A 17,315-nucleotide genomic window follows, 5' to 3' on the forward strand; every position below is an offset into this window, starting at 1 on the left:
GATATGCTATGTTTCTATGATTAAAGATTCTAAGTATTCATAAATAATCTATTTAATATTCCATGAGAATTCAAGATTATTGATCATATAATATCAAAACTATCTTTGATATATTTTATAAACTATGTATCAATTCTATAAATTAATCCTATAAAATTATATTGATTATTATTATAAAATTAATATTTTTATGTATATATTTATAATATATTATTATTTTGATACTAATATTTATTTTGATTAGGAAAATAAGACAAATAGAAGTAATATATTAAATCATTTCGTAATATAAATATGAAGTATAGTAATATATTTTTATTATATTTTAAATCTATAATTGAATAATAATATGAAATAATATGATTAACAATTTATTATAATATAATATATATCATAAATATAGTATAATATATTGTATTTCATATTGATATAATATATTAGTTATATTGGTATACCAATTTTTTTCCCTAGATTGAAGGATATTTTAGTCTTCAAATTTCAGTCCAAGATAAATTCCCTAAAGTGATCTTAGATATCCAACCTCAAGGATGGGTTTTCTAGGATGATTACTCTATACTAAAAGCTTCATTCTCTTAGCTAAAACAATTGACTCCTTGACCTTGTCCGTCATGCTTCATTCTCTTAGCCAAAACAATTGACTCCTTGACCTTATCCGTTATGGAATACACCATGCAGGATCACTAAAGAGCCGAGTTTATCTTCCCATACCATCGCGTACCTGAGCCCAGGCCAAATTTATTACTCAGGCTTCAAGCTGGGCTGAGGCCTAAAAGTTGAGAACAATAAGACCCAACCCCAACTCGAGCCCGGGCCCAGACTTCAGCCGAAGCCTAGTTAAGCTCAAAACAAATTGGGACCTGTCTCCAGCTCACGTGTGTGGGATGCCCCAACCTGAACCGGTGACTATTAACTAGTCACTCCTGAGGACTTTTAACCCACCAGATAGTATCTTGACGGCCATGACATCGCTTCACCCCACTCTCCTGTTATAATCACCACCCCAAGCTCCACTCCTCGATCCCATTATTCTCTCTTTCACAGTGTATCCACCCATGGTGCTGACCAATCATCGCTATTCGATCCCCACGCTCAATGTCGGGAGCCCTGTCTCGACCCACATGAACAACAACAACATAACAACAGCACTTCTTATTTCAACACAGCGGATTTCCACCCCTAGATGGCGATCACGATCATTTACCACAGAAAACATTCACCAGATGACCTCCCTCTCTACCTCTCCTGGCCCATTCCCCAACTTCTCTTTTACCAAGATAATTGAGAAATTATTATTAGAATTGTTCTACTTTAGAAAAATTTTTTGTGCACCACCGGTGGTATAGAAAATCTGATATGGAGCGCACTGCTTTATGTGATTAGTCTACGTAGCCACCGCTTTCCAACGTACATTTAATGCATGCAGCTTCAATTTTTCGTTGAAAAATTTTGTATGACGAAAATATCTCTGCTCTTTATAAAAAATTATGACATCCTTTGGCATATTATGACTTCTTATATACAAAATATCATAATATGGCTCAAAAAATTATGACATCTTGTGGCATATTAAGACATCCTGCGTCAAATTATGACTTTTTGCATGCAGAATGTCATAATATGACCTAGAATGTCATAATATAGAAGGGGTATTTTCATCCAATCATTTTTTAATATGTATTGAATGCTTGCAGTTCCACTTTATCGTTTGAAAATTTTGAATGACGTAAATACCCCTATTATTTGAAAAAAATTATGATATTCTATGATATATTATGACATCTTACGTCAAAATTATGACTTCCTGCATGTAGGATGTCATAATATAGACATAAGATGTCATAATTTTTTTCAAAGAGCAGGGATATTTTCGTTATTCAAAATTTTCAAATGAAAAAATGAAACTGCAGATATTAAATGCGTGTTGGAAAGCAGTGGCTACGTGAACCAATCATGTAAGGTGGTGTGCTCCAGTCGGATGTTCTACACCGCCCGCGGTGCACAGAATTACCCTCCAATAGAAAGTCAGTATTATTGGAAAAAAAGATTCAATATTATTTAAGTTTGAATATAGATTTTGAATAAAAAAATTCACTATTAACCATAATTAGCTAGCTGATGTCATTTATTATTTTAAATTTAAAAAAATTATTTTTTTGAGATGATATATTGCTTTTAATTAAAGAATCAAGATACACATGATTGAATGATTGTAATCAATAATTTCTTTAGATAACCTCTCTTTTGGCCCATTCCACAACCTGTTTCCCTAAACACATGCCGGAAACACACTTGTTGAACTGCATTTTGTCCACCCAGTGATGTGGTGACTCCTCGATGACATGGCAAGTATATGGTGACATGACCTGGCCATCGAGATCGTGTGGTCCGACCGACGTTGCGTGGTCCCTTTGGTAGCTCCATAGACTTCAGCTCCGATCCAACCATTCGAATGAAATTGACAGCTCGACGACATCTACATTGTTAGGTGACCGCCCCACTAAATCTCTGCCCCAGTCCGCGAGGTTCATCAAAGCCTCAAACATTCCCTGATGCGCGGGGCGTCCCGACCTAACTACACGGCATTAGCAATCTTTTCTCACTAGTGGAGGACCAGTCCCATCAGGACCGACTGGCATCCACTACCTCTGGCCCTCTTACAGTTGCTTCTCCGATGAGTGACGACCTGTCACCTGACAGGCCTCCACTCATAAAAGGAGATCAAAGCCAACATCACAAGGAGTTCCTCTCTCTCTTTGGCTCTCACCATTCACCTCCTACTAGTCTTCCTCTCCAACTGTGACTGATTCAAGCATCGAAGGATCCCCTATCGAAGAACCACAACTGGTCTCTCCAGCCTGCGAACTTTCCCTGCACATATCCAGAAGCTGCCCCCGGCATCCCTTGCTCCAACCTGGCAACCACCTTGTCGCGTTACCTGTGCCACATTGTCCCGATTGAAAAGGAGCAGCAATAGAATGGCATTAGAGGAAGGGCTGCCTACCTCACTTTCTGAAAGGAGGCGATAAGAGTCTAGTGACGGAACCACCTCACCATGTCATGTTGGCAATCCTCACCGCACAATAATCTTAGTGGATGGAGCACCGGGGGGCAAGCTCCTCGACAGATGTTGGCAATCCTCGCCGCACAATAATCTTAGTGGATGGAGCACCGGGGGGCAAGCTCCTCGACAGATCGCCACCGTCTGCCCAGACTCAATCACTACCCCAGTAGAGCAAGTCCAAATGCTCACGACTGCTGCATAGCAGCTGCATCCCCGAGATGTAAAAGGGATGAAAGCTCCACTAGTGGCTCCACCCTGGCGAGATTGTCGGACCTACATAGAGCAATCTGGGCAATGGTGGGAGCACACGAATGCAGCCTAGGCCTCATGCTGAGGACCACTGTCAGCTGAATTGACTTCATGTCCTTCACTCTGACACCTTCGGGGCCCCTTAGGGAGACTATCGACAAGACCAATCACCGAAGTCCTCCAAGGGGGATGCCCACTCCAATTCTCTCCTACGATGACATCACTCCTGGTGCAAGAGCAGACTTGAGACAAAGGTTCGAGAACTGAAGCACCCAATCAGGTTCTAGGGGGCCAACCGTCAGCAGAAAGATAGCTTTGGCTTCATGACTCAGCCTTTACTTTTTCGAAAAACCTCGAGTGAGCCAAACTCGAGTTGGCTCAAAATGCCGTCGGGTGAACTGCCCAGTACATCCACCAACCTCTTGGGCAACCAGGAGGGCTGGAGCAAGTGAAGTGGCGCATCAATGAGAAAGAGGTAGGAGTCTCAAGTGAGCAAGGGTGTGTGCGGAAGCAGGAGCGCAATGATCCAGTGAAGTCCTCTTGACTGCCACAAGCGCTCAAGATCTGAAGCCCACATCGACACTCCAATGGCTGCATCACGCCAATGACACCTCAAGTTTGATGCCCCTCCTTACCCGCAGGCGACTGAAGTGAGAGCGTCATCGACTGTGAGGATCATCTTCATCTTCGATCCAATGCCCATACTTGCTCGCAAGCAAGTGAAGTGAGAGCATCATCGATCTTGAGGATCATCTCCGACTTCGATCCGATGCCCCTACTCATCCGCAAGCAAGTGAAGTAAGAACATCATTGACCACAAGGATCGTCTCTAACTTCGATCTGATGTCTCTACTCATCTACAGATGAGTAAAACGAGAGCATTGTCGACTCTACTCATCCACAGATGAATAAAGCGAGAGCATTGTCGACTGCGAGGATCATCTCCGACTTCGATCTGATGTCCCTACTCACCCGCAAGCAAGTGAAGTGAGAGCATCATCGACTACGAGGATTGTCTCCGACTTCGGTCTAATATTCTTACTCATCCATAGATAAGTGAAGTGAGAGCATCATCAACTGTAAGGATCATCTTCGATTACAGTCCGATGCCCCACAGGCGAGTGAAGCGGGAGCATTATTGACTGCGAGGATCGTCTCCATCTTTGGTCCAATGCCCCTCCTTGCCCACAAACAGATGAAGTGAGGGCATCGTCAACTGCAAGGACCATCTTTGATTTCAAGCCAATGCCCTCGCTTATCCATAGGCGAGTTAAGATAGAACATCGTTGACAGTGAAGGTCGTCTCCGATCTAAGTCTGATGCACCACCCTTGTCAGTAGGCGAGCCGAGAGAGTGCATCACCGACACGAAATGATGTCATCCTAAGCCTACACATGAGTAAGCCACCCGTGGATAAGCAAGTTGAGGACCTCCCAAACATGAGACGAGGCACAACAACAACAATCGTGTGGGAGTCAAAAGGAAGGCACACGGCAAAGACAAGAAGAAAAGAAAAATCTCATTCCTTACAAGCCAGATTTTTGTTACAAAAATAGCAACAAAAGAAAAATCATAAAGAGAAACAACACCGACAAGTTGCATCGACTGGTCCAATCCGCTCCAATAGGCCACTGAGGGTCCCCGTGTGAGGATCCTCCCACCGACAGAGGTCACAACCTCCTCGGAGGGTACTTCAACAGCCAGGTGGCCATCCTTCTTGGGGGTGCATATCTCTCGATCATCCTTCGAGAGAAGTCCGGAAAGATATGTCCATCCATCAGATGCCCCACCAAAGACTGTGGAAGAAGCCATCTCTATGAGGAGAGAGGAGTAGCCCTATAGACCAAAGACCTCTACTTTGAGCGCTATGCAGGAGTGGCCTCCGATGGCCATAGGTCTGAATCCTCCTCCAGTGCGATAGAGAATTTTCAATACCTCTCAAGTCAAGCCAAAGTGCACGTAACAACATCCTTCTCTCGAATGACTGGCAGCAGCCTGACCAAAAGAACTGACTCCTTTGGTCGAGAAGAAGACATCCGCTACTCACCAATAGCAGGAGGAACCACCCCACCGCACCATGGAGGACCATTGATAGATCTCCATCCCAGGCAGTGAAGTGTCCCCTATATGAAGGGGGTCAGGATCGAGTGCTCCCCAACAACTCCTGTGGACCAGCAACAAGTGTCAAGAAGGGAGTGGTCGTAGAGATTGCCGCAATTGCCTATCAAAAATTTGAATCATACATCCTCATGGGACCATCATTTTCAAGATGTGCGGCAATAAATACCTGACATCCTTGGGACTCTACGAAAATAGCTTTTCAGATATGACTTTGCAAGACTCTCGGGACACACCTAGGAAGCTGGACAGATTGAGTCATCAACTGTGACATGACCGACCTGTACAGTGTAATAGGAGTCATCGAAGTCTCGGCCAAGCTGTAGTCGCCATATGCTCCAACAACCGAAAATCACAGCCAAAGATTGACAATGGCCCCCTCTCTTTGTAATAGAGAAAAGGCGAGCCATCAAGAGGATGCGTAATGTATTTTAACACTGTCATGACTAAAGTACCACATCTTGACAAGTCCATCGCTATGGCGATAGAGCGACGAGGGCTTGAAGATGAGCATCTAGTTTTCTCCCCTAATGAGAACTTTTCAAAAGATCAAACTGACCTCTTAACCCGAGCTCAAGAGCACACTTGGGCCGAGGAAGGCAAAACACATCATCCGAAAGGGGAAGAGAGGAAGAACAACGATGAAAATGGCCTCCCGATCATGATCGCGGAGCTCCGAAACAAGGAGAAGAAGATCATCCCTGAACAAAGGAGGTGGAAGAATCCTCCACGTAGTTTCGACAACCAAGCTTCTTCTAGCTTCATGCATCCAAACCCTCAAGAGATTCAAAGGTAAAGTTTCGTATATTGAAGATGAGGGTGCTCATGATCTGAGAGGACCAAAAAGTCCTACCACTTCTACTACGATGGCGGTCGCAACACCAAGGGGTGTCACCAATCGAAGGATGAGACAAAAGACTCCACCCATCAAGAATGCCTCGAGAATATCGAACAACTATCGATGTGGAGTATGATAACTTGATGAAAATCTGATGCTTGAAACTTGGGATGCGACCTCAAAACCTGTTAGGGGTAGAAGAACAGAAAGCAAGAATGCAAAGGATCCCATTCGGCGGAAGCGAGCATCGAGCATCCTCAACAACATCGGATTAGATGGGGTAGCCAACCTCGGCAATCGACCACACTAGCGAATAGATTAGAGCTGAACACCCAGTACAAATCATCGGAGTGCAAGTTCGAAACCAAATGGCATCGTGCAGGTGACGGGCAATTAAACGTTGCAGCGCCAGTGCTGAAGCCGACGCCCCCCGACCAGAAGAACCCGCTTCCAAATGTGGATGAACACCCGAGTTCAAGCCAAAGGTAGATCATTGGGATAAGCCGAAGACCACCAGAAGTTTCACACGACCGTCCATCATAAGTGAATTGGGCGAGGAGTGGGAACAACCTCGGACGAGTTCGGAAGACTTTCCAAAGCAAAAGTTCGCAACAACATCGGAACAAATATGGGAGGCACTGATAGCAAAATGAGTATTTCATTAAAAGAAAAAGGTCTCATTACATGGCGACTCCGATCGGATGAATCCTATTACAACAGGAAAAAGATAGGTACAAGTCCAACTATCAAAGAGGCCCCCAACTAGACTGGTGCCATGGAGATTGAGAGACTCAATGATGTCAACCTTATGGCCCATTTTGGCATGCTCACCTTCACAACACGCTTCCCCAGAGGGACGAAAGATAGCGTGGCCGTCAGGGAAGGCTAGATGGTTTTTGGAGGTGACCAAAAATCTTCCATGAAGTGACATCCTAGACCAACCCCAATGGTCGTCACCACGGACCGATAGATGTAGTGGCAAGGAGAAAAACTGTGAGACCACTCAAGAGTCCTTCGAAGAGGAACCGGAGCCCTCTCAGGGAACAACACTAAGAGTAGCTTCAATAGCCACCACCATGGTTCCACAAAAATTTCCAACACCTCCTAAGACAAAGCAAGACACCGCCCGACATGCTCCCCTCTAGTGCGCTCCTTCAAGATAAACTCTGGTCATGCAGAAGCACGAGAGAGCTACGCTCAGAATGAGCAAGTGGTGTCGGCATCCAGTGCCCGAAAAGACAATATCCTAGAGAAAATGCTAAACAACCTTGACTATGAGTAGTAGGAGGCTCTATTTATGGAGAGGTCACCTCCTAGCTCCTCCAACTATTCCTTTAACATGAGACAGGTGTTACCAAGGGAGAGGTCTCGAGAGCCATGCCGTTAGAAGTCGGAGCAGCAGTCATCCCTTTCAACATGTCATCGTCACCAGGGAGGCACCTGGCATCAAATGCCTGAGGAGTACAACTCACCAATGCATAGTCCTTGGGAGAAGACCTAGTTCCAATCCCCAGGAGGAACCGAAAAAGGTGTTCGGGACTGCACTGAATATCGACAATTGGATCAACTTATAACCATCAGGTGTGCCCTAATCTAGAATGCAAGTCGACGAGGCACTGAGAATGAGAGGCTATTCAAATCCTAAATAAAACTTTCCATAGATAGAAGTCTCAGTGACAACTTGATGACGGCCAATGAATTTCTAGAGAGACCAAACTAACCCATAGGTCTACCCGACGATGGATATCAAGCGTATCTTAAAGACAGTGACCCAATGGTTTTGCAATGGTGTGGTTTCGAAAACTTTGGGGAAGACTACAACTATAAAGGAGAACTCAAATACAAGAGAGGTACACACAGGAGTCTTTTTTCCATTCATTCAATATTTACAAAAATGGCACCAGCAAGGCACCATGTACAAAAAAGAGAGAGAAAAAAAGGGGCAAAAATGAAGGATACGAGGAGGGCCTAGTCCTCATCCAAGAAAAATATCCCGACCTCCTCATGCTATTTTCGAGGCGAAGGCGGCATAGGTCTAGCTTTAGCACTATCTATTTCAGCAGAGCCTTGCAGTTCTCGAACTCTTGGATGAAGCCGACGGTAGAGACGTTTAGAAGCTCCCCTCTGAAGGCCTCAAAGGCCTTATACGCCACAACGTAGTGGAGTCGGGCCTCGTCAAAGGCCTCGGTGGAGGGTCCCTTAAAGGCCATCCCCTGGTGGAGGACCCCTCGTCGGTGCCCTTGGAGGAAATGGCATCCCGTTGAAATCGGGGGGCTCGAGCGAGGCGATCTTCAACTTCTTAGGTGGAGGCCTTTCTCTCACCACCTTCTTCTTCATGACGTCCTTTACGGATCTCAACGACAGCTCCATCACTTTAAGTTATCAAAGGAAGGGCCAATGAAAGCCCTCCGACTGATGCATCTACTGTGGGGAGGGCAACCTATTTATATAGGATTTGAGTAGTGCACACTCGACCAACCAGCAATCGGGTCGCATCGCATGTCCGACCCTGAAATGTCAATTGCCGCGGCCATTAACAACATGCTTTCATTACCAAGGAGCAACCGACAAAATACTTCGAGACTTGCTCCTATCCACCATGTGGCAATCTGGGATTGACCTGGGACAAATCCCCAGCTTATTCCCTTAGACAATCCTGTTTGCTATTATGGCAGATGAAGTTTCAAGGCATCCTACAGCTTGGCACTTGGGTTCCTAACGAGCGAGCCAGCGAATCGGCCTTGATCGAGATTACACCAACCGACGGGACCCCCGAACTAATGTTGAGGTGACCTTGGGTTTACTCACCAAAAGTCTTTGAGTCAGATGAACCTCAACTAAGACAACAGTGATCCACATCGAAGGATCTTCAGAAGCCAAAATTTTGGTATTTGGGGCGTCATCCGATGACTCCGATGTCATCCAAAAATCCTCGACGAGATCCGGAGTAGAAGAAGCCAACTCAGCGCCAACGAGACCTGATCGCGATGAATCCCACTACTGCCCTCAAGATTGCGACTGAAGAGATAGTCCAGCCCAAATTCCACCTCGAGGGCACCACTATGAGCGGCAAATGGTTGTCGGACCCATGAGCGCCCAACAACTGCAAGTCTGACCAAAAGAGCATCCCAACGACTGCCCAGAACTGATCGGCAACTCTCTGGCGCACTAGGTATGTTTCCCTACCCCAGCCACGTCAGCGAAGCCTCAGACGATAGGGAGACATGCTTTGGCATGCCACCTCAAGGTCCGACCAACGAACCACTTCCTAGAATGAATTCTTCAAACTAAGAAGTGGGGGGCATGTGTTGGACTGCATTTTGTCCACCCGATGATGTGGCGACTCCCCAATGACGTAGCAAGAACATAGCGACATGGCCTGGCCACCGAGACCGAGCGACATCGTGTGGCTCCTTCGACAGCTCCACAAACTTCAGCTCCGATCTGACCATTCGGATGAAATTGGCAGCTCGGCAATATCTACATGATCAGGTGACCGCTGACCCCACTCAATTCTCCACCCCAGTCTATTACAAGGTTTGTCTAGACTTCGAAGGTTCCCTGACGTGCAGGGCATCCCGATCTGATAGCCGACAGCATTAGCAGTCTTTTCCTACTAATGGAGAACCGATCCTGTAAGAACCAATTGGCATCCACTATCTCTGGCCCTCTGATGGCCACTTCTCTGACGAGCGGCAACCTGCCACCTGACAGACCTCCTCTCATAAAAAAGGGCCAAAGCCAACATCACAAAAGATTCATATCTCTCTCTATCTCTCACCACTCACTTCCCACTATTCTTCCTCTCTGACTTATGCATTAGAGGGTCTCCTATCCAAAAACTTCTACCGACCTCTCCAACGTGCGGACTTTTCCTATAGGTGTCTGAAGGCCACCCCCGACATCTCTCACTCCAATCTGACAGTCTCCTTATCGCACCATCCATGCCACATCGCCCCGATTGAAGAGGAGCAGCAACAACATCCATTAGCCAGGCATCCACATTCTTGCAGTATAGACATTAAATACCCAGCATCCTCCCTCCACCAAGGGAGCGAACTGATTAAAGCTTGGTTAGTCACGTTCCTCTGTTGTTTCTCGAAACCCCGCTCTAGCAGTCACGGCATCCCTAACCGTCCAACCCCTAAAAATACGCGTGGAACGACATGGGCATCAAGCTCCTGGTTCAACCTACATCATGAATGGTGAACCGAGACATCACAATATAACTAAATAAAAAGACGTGTGACTTAAAATAAGTTTGACAAAATAATAGTAGTATTCATATACACTTTAGCTAATAAAATTTTCACAGGTTATCCCTAAACACACGAACACGTAAATAAGTCACCTTGTCCATTGTTGAATTCAACTCTCTAAAGTTTCTCAGAACTAACAGGAAGATAACAGAAAAAATCTTCTGTTCTAAAACCCACAAAGTGCAGTCTTGTTTGGTCTGGTCAGACAAGTTATCTGTCCACAAAAACGATCTCATTCAGAAGCAAAGTGCAAGCAGACACAAATGATACACAGAACAGCTCTACTGCAGAGCATTTACAGAAAACCCAACTGATCAACAAACCATGAACTATACAATTGGTGCCGAACCTTGTGCCGGGGGCACAGGAGGCATCAAAGAAGCTTCTTATGTGGTCAAAATTTTCTAGGAGCATCATGGCAAGGAGAATTGGTTGTAAAAGCAAAGTCATGCATTCTGGTTGAAGTTAGAAGAATCGCCTCCTGAAGTTTCTGGTAGTTGCCTGGTATGATCGCATGAGGAGTCCAACACCAATTCCTATCCCAATACACATTCCCAATCCTATCCCAACACCAACTCTAACACCAGCATTGAACCATGTTAATTGGCCATCATCATCCGAGTACCAACCTTCAGGGTAGTAGCTATGACCAACCTTCATATTTGGATCATATTCATCAATCTCTTCTGTAACCTGTAAAAGTTGTACAGCTTTGATTAGGTCCAATCACGTTAAAATTTTAAATAGATGATATATGAACAAAGCAACAAGCAAGGACATTATCTACATCCATTGATCATCCAGCAAAAAATTGTTAAGTAATTTTAGTTGGTTCATTGGCTACAGAATATAAGTTCCAAGCACTATGTCCCCTGCTAGTTGCTCTTCTTGCCTTGGAGACTAGGGGATCCGCCCCTTGGTAGCTTGTCAAGAAGGGTTCAAGGATCGGAATCCTCTTCCTCTTCTAAACCCTATGTCCACTTCCTTACCAATGCAGGCACACAGCTTCTACATTGGTGGGAACTCTTCACATAATCATGGAAAGGAAATTACCTTTAGCACATGATCAGAAGTTCGTTACTTAAAATATATATATGTAAGGATTCAGATCCCAACGAGACACCAGGACCAGATACCATCCCATGTGTCGGGATAGGACCTTCCAACGAACGTCCCAGCATCCCGATTGGGACATCTTGAGATATCCTCTATCCCGAATGTTGGGATGGGACAGGACGGCGGCACGTCCCATTCCATGAGAAAATCTGGACAGTTCCATCCCACGGGATTTAAAATCTTGTACGTATAGAGTTTAAATCCTTCATTTAGCATTTCTAAGATTCTAAAACCAATTGTTCAAACATTTAATTGTAGAATCTAATAGAAGTCTCCTCTCATTGGAATAAATAAAAACAAATGACTATATCATTATTTAAATTTCCTGTACCAGCAGAATCTTCAAGCATTCTTCAATCATAAAATCTTGAGTCCCTTCTTTGTCCAAACTTTAACCAAGTTCGGGGAAACTTTTGAGGTTGCTTTACACTTGAGCTTAAATCACAACCAGGAAGGTTCATTTATCCATCAATTTGCCAATTAAGTTTTAAGGTACACCCTTCACTTCCCTTGTCCGGCATAATTCAGGACCAATCTATAGAGAGGTGACATATTGGGGCCTGATCAAAAAACATTCGCAAGGTCTGCCCAGGCCTGGGTTTGAACCTGGCCTGTACATAGCAGACCCTATAATCCAATTCAAATTTGGTGTTTCCTTTTCAGGTTCAAAGCAAGCTTAAAATCAGGCCCAGTGAAATTTTTTGTGAAATCTATGACCAAGCCTGGCTAGAAAAAACCAGGCCTCAAATTCTCTGGCCCACAGTTAGCTCAAGTGCCTGAAATCTGAACCAAAACCTAGATTTTTCAGGTCTAGGCCTTCAAGCTGATCAAGCCAGCCCAGGTCATTAACACTCCTCGTACCAATGCCTAATCTGTTTTTGCTCAAACACTAAAACAATACATAAAATTTCAAAATATTTAAATTTCCGTATTTCAATTCAGTCACCATATTAATGAAAACATTGTGTTGCCATCAGCTTTTTTACATGTAACATCCTCATTAAAAAGTTGCATTACTTAAATATTCACAAAACCACTCAAGCATTTGAAATATAAACCAGATTTTACTTTTCCCTTCCTCAGAATCTGATGTATTCTGTACAAACCAACACCATATAGCTGTAGAAACACTGAAACACTCTTATCCCATGTGCAAAACCATGCTACTCTCAAAAAGAGGTACTATTTCTTCTTCCTGAAAGAAAATTCAATCCAATTGGTCTAGACTTTGAGAGTCCTTGGACATCTATTTCTGTTAAGGCAATCTCAGCCAGTATAAGCTTCATGTTTTCTGTTGTCTCTTCCATTAATGTTCCTGAAGTCTTATATATCTTCTGGAACCTCACCACATAAACCTAAGCTCCCGTCTTATCAAGGAATCTTCATGCTTCCATGCACGTGACGATGCAATTTTTATTGGCTCCAAATCACTTTATCCTCTACTAGTGCAACTCCAGTGCCTACATGCATATAATTACTCCTGTCTTTCCGAATAAGATTAGCGTCCATGTCAATGCTCTTGTCTCTACAATACCATGAATTTGTTGTATGTGAATCCAAATTTCTATCAACATCCTGACCTAAATGATATAGTTGCCCTATATTTTGTGTATGTACCATACGTGAATGATATGTTTAACAAAAAAATATTGCCTCGCATACCAACATACATAAAATTTTACTTTCATGGCAATTTCAACAAAAAACTTCAAAGCACTCTCCACTTCGTCCACCTGACCACCTAAACATTTTTCCTCCCAAGACTTTTGGTTTGGCATCCATCTATTGGTGTCATAAATATATATAGTCTATTGAACTTACAGGTATCACTAAGTAAATGAAACATATATCCTCACAAAATTCTCCAATACATAAAAAATTTAAGTGCCCTCTAATGACAATGATCAGGCTAGATCTAATCCTCTTACTTATATATTCATATTACAGGTTTCTCTCATGCATATGCTTTAAATTCTGTTGTTATCTGTAGATATCACCAACAAGGAAGAAGTTCACCTTTATGATGATCTAAAATGGTTCTACATTCATCAGTGTTCCACTAGATATTTAAAATTGAACATAAATGAGAGCACATCAACTTAACATGCTATGGATGATATGTAACTATTAAAATATTATGATCAAACTCGACCTTTCTTTTTGGAGTTCTAGGATAACTTTTCTAAAGAGACAAGTTTTGGACATCAAAGGATAAAAATCAAAGGATGTCCTTCAACCTAGGTTTTTCCCACAATTTGCCAGGTGGACCTATCTACATGAACACTATGCGGACTCTATCTATGTGCACATTGCTCTTAAAGAAATCTTGCCCGGGAACTAGTTTTTAGGGGTGGGAGCCGATTTGGGGCAGTAAGAAGGAATATTGCTATATGAAACCTCCCTTACATGAGCATATATTATTTCTAATGAGATAAGACCAAAGCAATACACCTAGGATTCATGAGTTCTATGATCAAATCACCTCTCATACCAAACTCCCCCCCTTCCAAGCACTTCTTCTTCTCCTACCTACTTCATGATTGGGTTTTCAAATTGGTCACTACGAGAGTCTCTTTGGCATATCGAAGAACCAACATAAGATGACACAAGGACCCCTTAAAATCCCAAAAAAACAATCTATGGTGATAATAGATGTATGTCAAATCCTATGACTATTAGGCTTGACTAAAATAGATGTGTGTCAAATCCTATGAGTTTGAGGCTTGACTAAAACACCAAATATCCCTAATAATCACAACCTCAACTCCATCACACCCCCTTCCTTAATAAGTTTGCAAAGTCTTTATGTGATGCACAAAATTCACTATAACAATTTCACCAGGATGACTTAAAAAATGCTAAACACCAAACAAATTAATTAAATTTCACAAACAAGAGAGCATCTATTTATCCTTTGATGTACAAATGTAATCATGCAAAATGAACACGGACAAAGTAACTTCACCAAAATACTACTCAAATATCTTAAAAGGACAGTCCGGTGCACAAGGCTCCCACCATTGCAAGGTCTTGGGAGACTCATATATACACAGCCCTAGCCTACAAGCAGAGAAGTTGTTCCCATGTTTTAAATATATGAACTTAAAGTTAAAATGGAGCAATCTTATCATTGCACCAAGGCTTACCCTCCTATTCGAATAGGGGGTTTCACTAATATGGGCTTAGCAAGACCATGTTGTAGCCATTCTTATATTAAGATGTCTATAGCTTTTTTTATTTTCATTTTACAGGAATGAGTAGTAGTCTTAACAACAAACAAGCACATCAACCTTGCCTTTTGATTAGGACATGTTTCTACATGTATATCCTTAGGCCAAATTAATGAACCATTTTATTAATTGTTACTCAGTTCCTTATTACGGGCGATCCATCAACATTCTCTTCATCAATGTTATGTGGAGGAGAAGGCAGTTAAATATTCCCTTAACTCTTACCATGAACATTCTTATACCAAGCATAAAATGCTCTAGCAATTCAAGTTCGTACAACCTATGTTAAGCAAAGTTGTTGTCTATTATCAAATTTTAACAAACAAAAAACAAAAACAGTTAAAGGTAAAAAGAAAATAGCTGTTTCACCATGTTTTAGCAATGTGAAATGAGGAGCAAAATTGCAAATTGCAAGGTTTTTTTTTACAAAAAAAAAAACTCCACTTACAGATGATGGCGTTCTGCCGTGGATCAAGCCTTCATTGCTTCCCTGCTCCCTCCCAGCAGTCTCTTCACCCTCCGGTATCGCATCCAGCGCTCCCGGCCTCACGGCCTTCCGCCTCGGGCTGAGCTGAACGGTCTGTGTGAGTATCAAAGGAACCCCTGCATAGCACCCGGCCACATAGACCTCGATGGACGGCGACGAGATCCCAAGCTTGGGTTGCATGAACGCAGAGGAAGAAATCGATGCGACAGAATAGCAATCCATGCTCCACCCGGTCTTTGGATCCTTATCACACGACCCTGAATGGTTGTCGAATCCAATTACCCCATTGCTCCACGGAGCCTCCACCCTCTCCAAAGAACCACAGAGGATCAAATTGCCCCAATCATCGCAAACCTCGAAATCGACGGCCCCGGTGAGGCGGACGCCCTCGGTGCTAACGTAGGTGACCTCCGCGGCGTCGCGGTCGAGGCGATCGCGGCGGAGGGGGAGGGAGGTAGGATCGGAGTTGGGGACGCGGGCTCCGTTGATCTCGAGCGCAGCGCCCATCTCGCGGCGGAGGTGGGAGAGGGTGAGGCGGGGGGGCACGGCGTCGGCAGCGCAGGGGGTGATGCGGACGTAGAAGAGGCGAACCTCGAGCCAGGTGGAGAGGACCGCGTTGGCGGGGGGGCCGTTGGGGAGGAGGCGACTGAAGTGGATGGCGGCGCCGGCGGGACCCCGCCGGGCCGGGGGAGGCGAGGGGAGGGAGATCTCCAGGGACAGCGAGTGGTCTTTCTTCTCCTCCGACGTGGGCGGCGGCGGATCCATCATCGCCGCCCAATCGGGGCCGGATTCAGCGGCTGGACGACGAGGGTTCCGCCATAGATTCCGATTTCCCCCTCGTCGTCTTCTTGCGCTAAGATTAGATGGAGAATTACGGTTAGGTTTCTTGCATGGAGAATTAGGGTTAGGGTTCTTGGAATCGGAGTGGGAGAGTTCCGCGGAGGACGAGGGTGTTCGGGAGAAAGGAAGTCGAAGGCGCGGTTGAAGAGAGAGAGAGAGAGAACGCGCGGAGCAGCTACGATTCCACGACAGGAGGGTGGTCTAGTTGCCTAAATAAAAAAAAAACTGTTAAGATTTGGGTTCCGCTGTTCCTGTTTTCCGACTAAGCTTACAAAGGATCACCCACAGAGACAGAAATGCTTAACATCAAGATTCGGGAAAAAAAATCGATTTTTGCCCGATTTGAGGGATTATAGTTCCGGAGGAATAACGCAAGTAAAAGGAGATATTTGTGCATAATTTTTGAGGCAGAGGATCCGCTGTCAGACGAGAGGTTGGAAACCTGACCCGAAGCGGTTTCGAAGTCAAAACGTCGTGGGGCCCGCGAACAGATAAACGCGTAGGGGACACACCGGTTTTCCCATTCGATCGGAGCAAGGAAACGAGGAAGAAATTTTTAAACGGGGTATGGAGATCAAGTGCCAATTTGAAGCCATGTTTGACGGTGATGATTTTCATTGTAAGAGTCATACCATCTCGATTGGTGTCTTCAGAACTTATATTTAAAAATTTTTGAATTGATAAGAATATCGATAAGATTTAATTATAGAGCTCATCATTAGGCCGATTTCATCATAAGTCCGACCTTATCGTCACCTAAACATGTGGCAGCAGATCGTTATCTGAGATAAATATTTTCTTAGATTACATCGGCTCAAGATTGATCTGTCTTTCTAGTATTATCAGCTAAATTGGCTTAATCTAGAGCTGCTAATGAGTGGGACACTTATTTCGGTCTGATTCTGATCTTCATCATCTTATGTCGATTTCTGACCAATCTAATTACTGACACTCAAAGCATAGCGTCCAGTTCAGATACTTATCGATATCAATTATTCCATATCAGTCTCTTACCGACGTGCCATCAGAAGTGCAGATGGTTATCTAACAGCTATCATCTAGCTCAGCTGTAACTGTCTTTCAATTGTATTCCAGC

At 44.0% G+C, this 17,315-nt stretch overlaps 1 protein-coding gene across 1 annotated transcript; it reads right to left on the bottom strand.

Annotated features, from left to right (window-relative positions):
* Positions 1 to 10,626: 10,626 nt before the first annotated feature.
* LOC105059472 (uncharacterized protein At1g01500-like) lies at positions 10,627 to 16,351 on the bottom strand. Its single transcript, XM_010942770.4, has 2 exons — positions 15,341 to 16,351; positions 10,627 to 11,239 (listed from the first exon to the last, which is right to left on the bottom strand). Exons 1-2 carry the CDS (start codon positions 16,145 to 16,147, stop codon positions 11,012 to 11,014), a joined length of 1,035 nt encoding a protein of 344 aa, XP_010941072.1. The 5' UTR covers positions 16,148 to 16,351; the 3' UTR covers positions 10,627 to 11,011.
* Positions 16,352 to 17,315: the final 964 nt, after the last annotated feature.

Source organism: Elaeis guineensis, chromosome 16, assembly GCF_000442705.2.
Source record: "Elaeis guineensis isolate ETL-2024a chromosome 16, EG11, whole genome shotgun sequence".
NCBI classification, from domain to species: domain Eukaryota; kingdom Viridiplantae; phylum Streptophyta; class Magnoliopsida; order Arecales; family Arecaceae; genus Elaeis; species Elaeis guineensis.

What these genes read in the sequence shown, in the direction of transcription:
- LOC105059472 (XM_010942770.4), bottom strand. Translation starts at nt 16,147, where the DNA reads ATGATGGATCCGCCGCCGCCCACGTCGGAGGAGAAGAAAGACCACTCG. An exon ending in ACGGCAGAACGCCATCATCT is followed by an intron (nt 11,240 to 15,340) that starts GTAAGTGGAGTT and finishes CAACTTTTACAG; the next exon opens with GTTACAGAAGAGATTGATGA.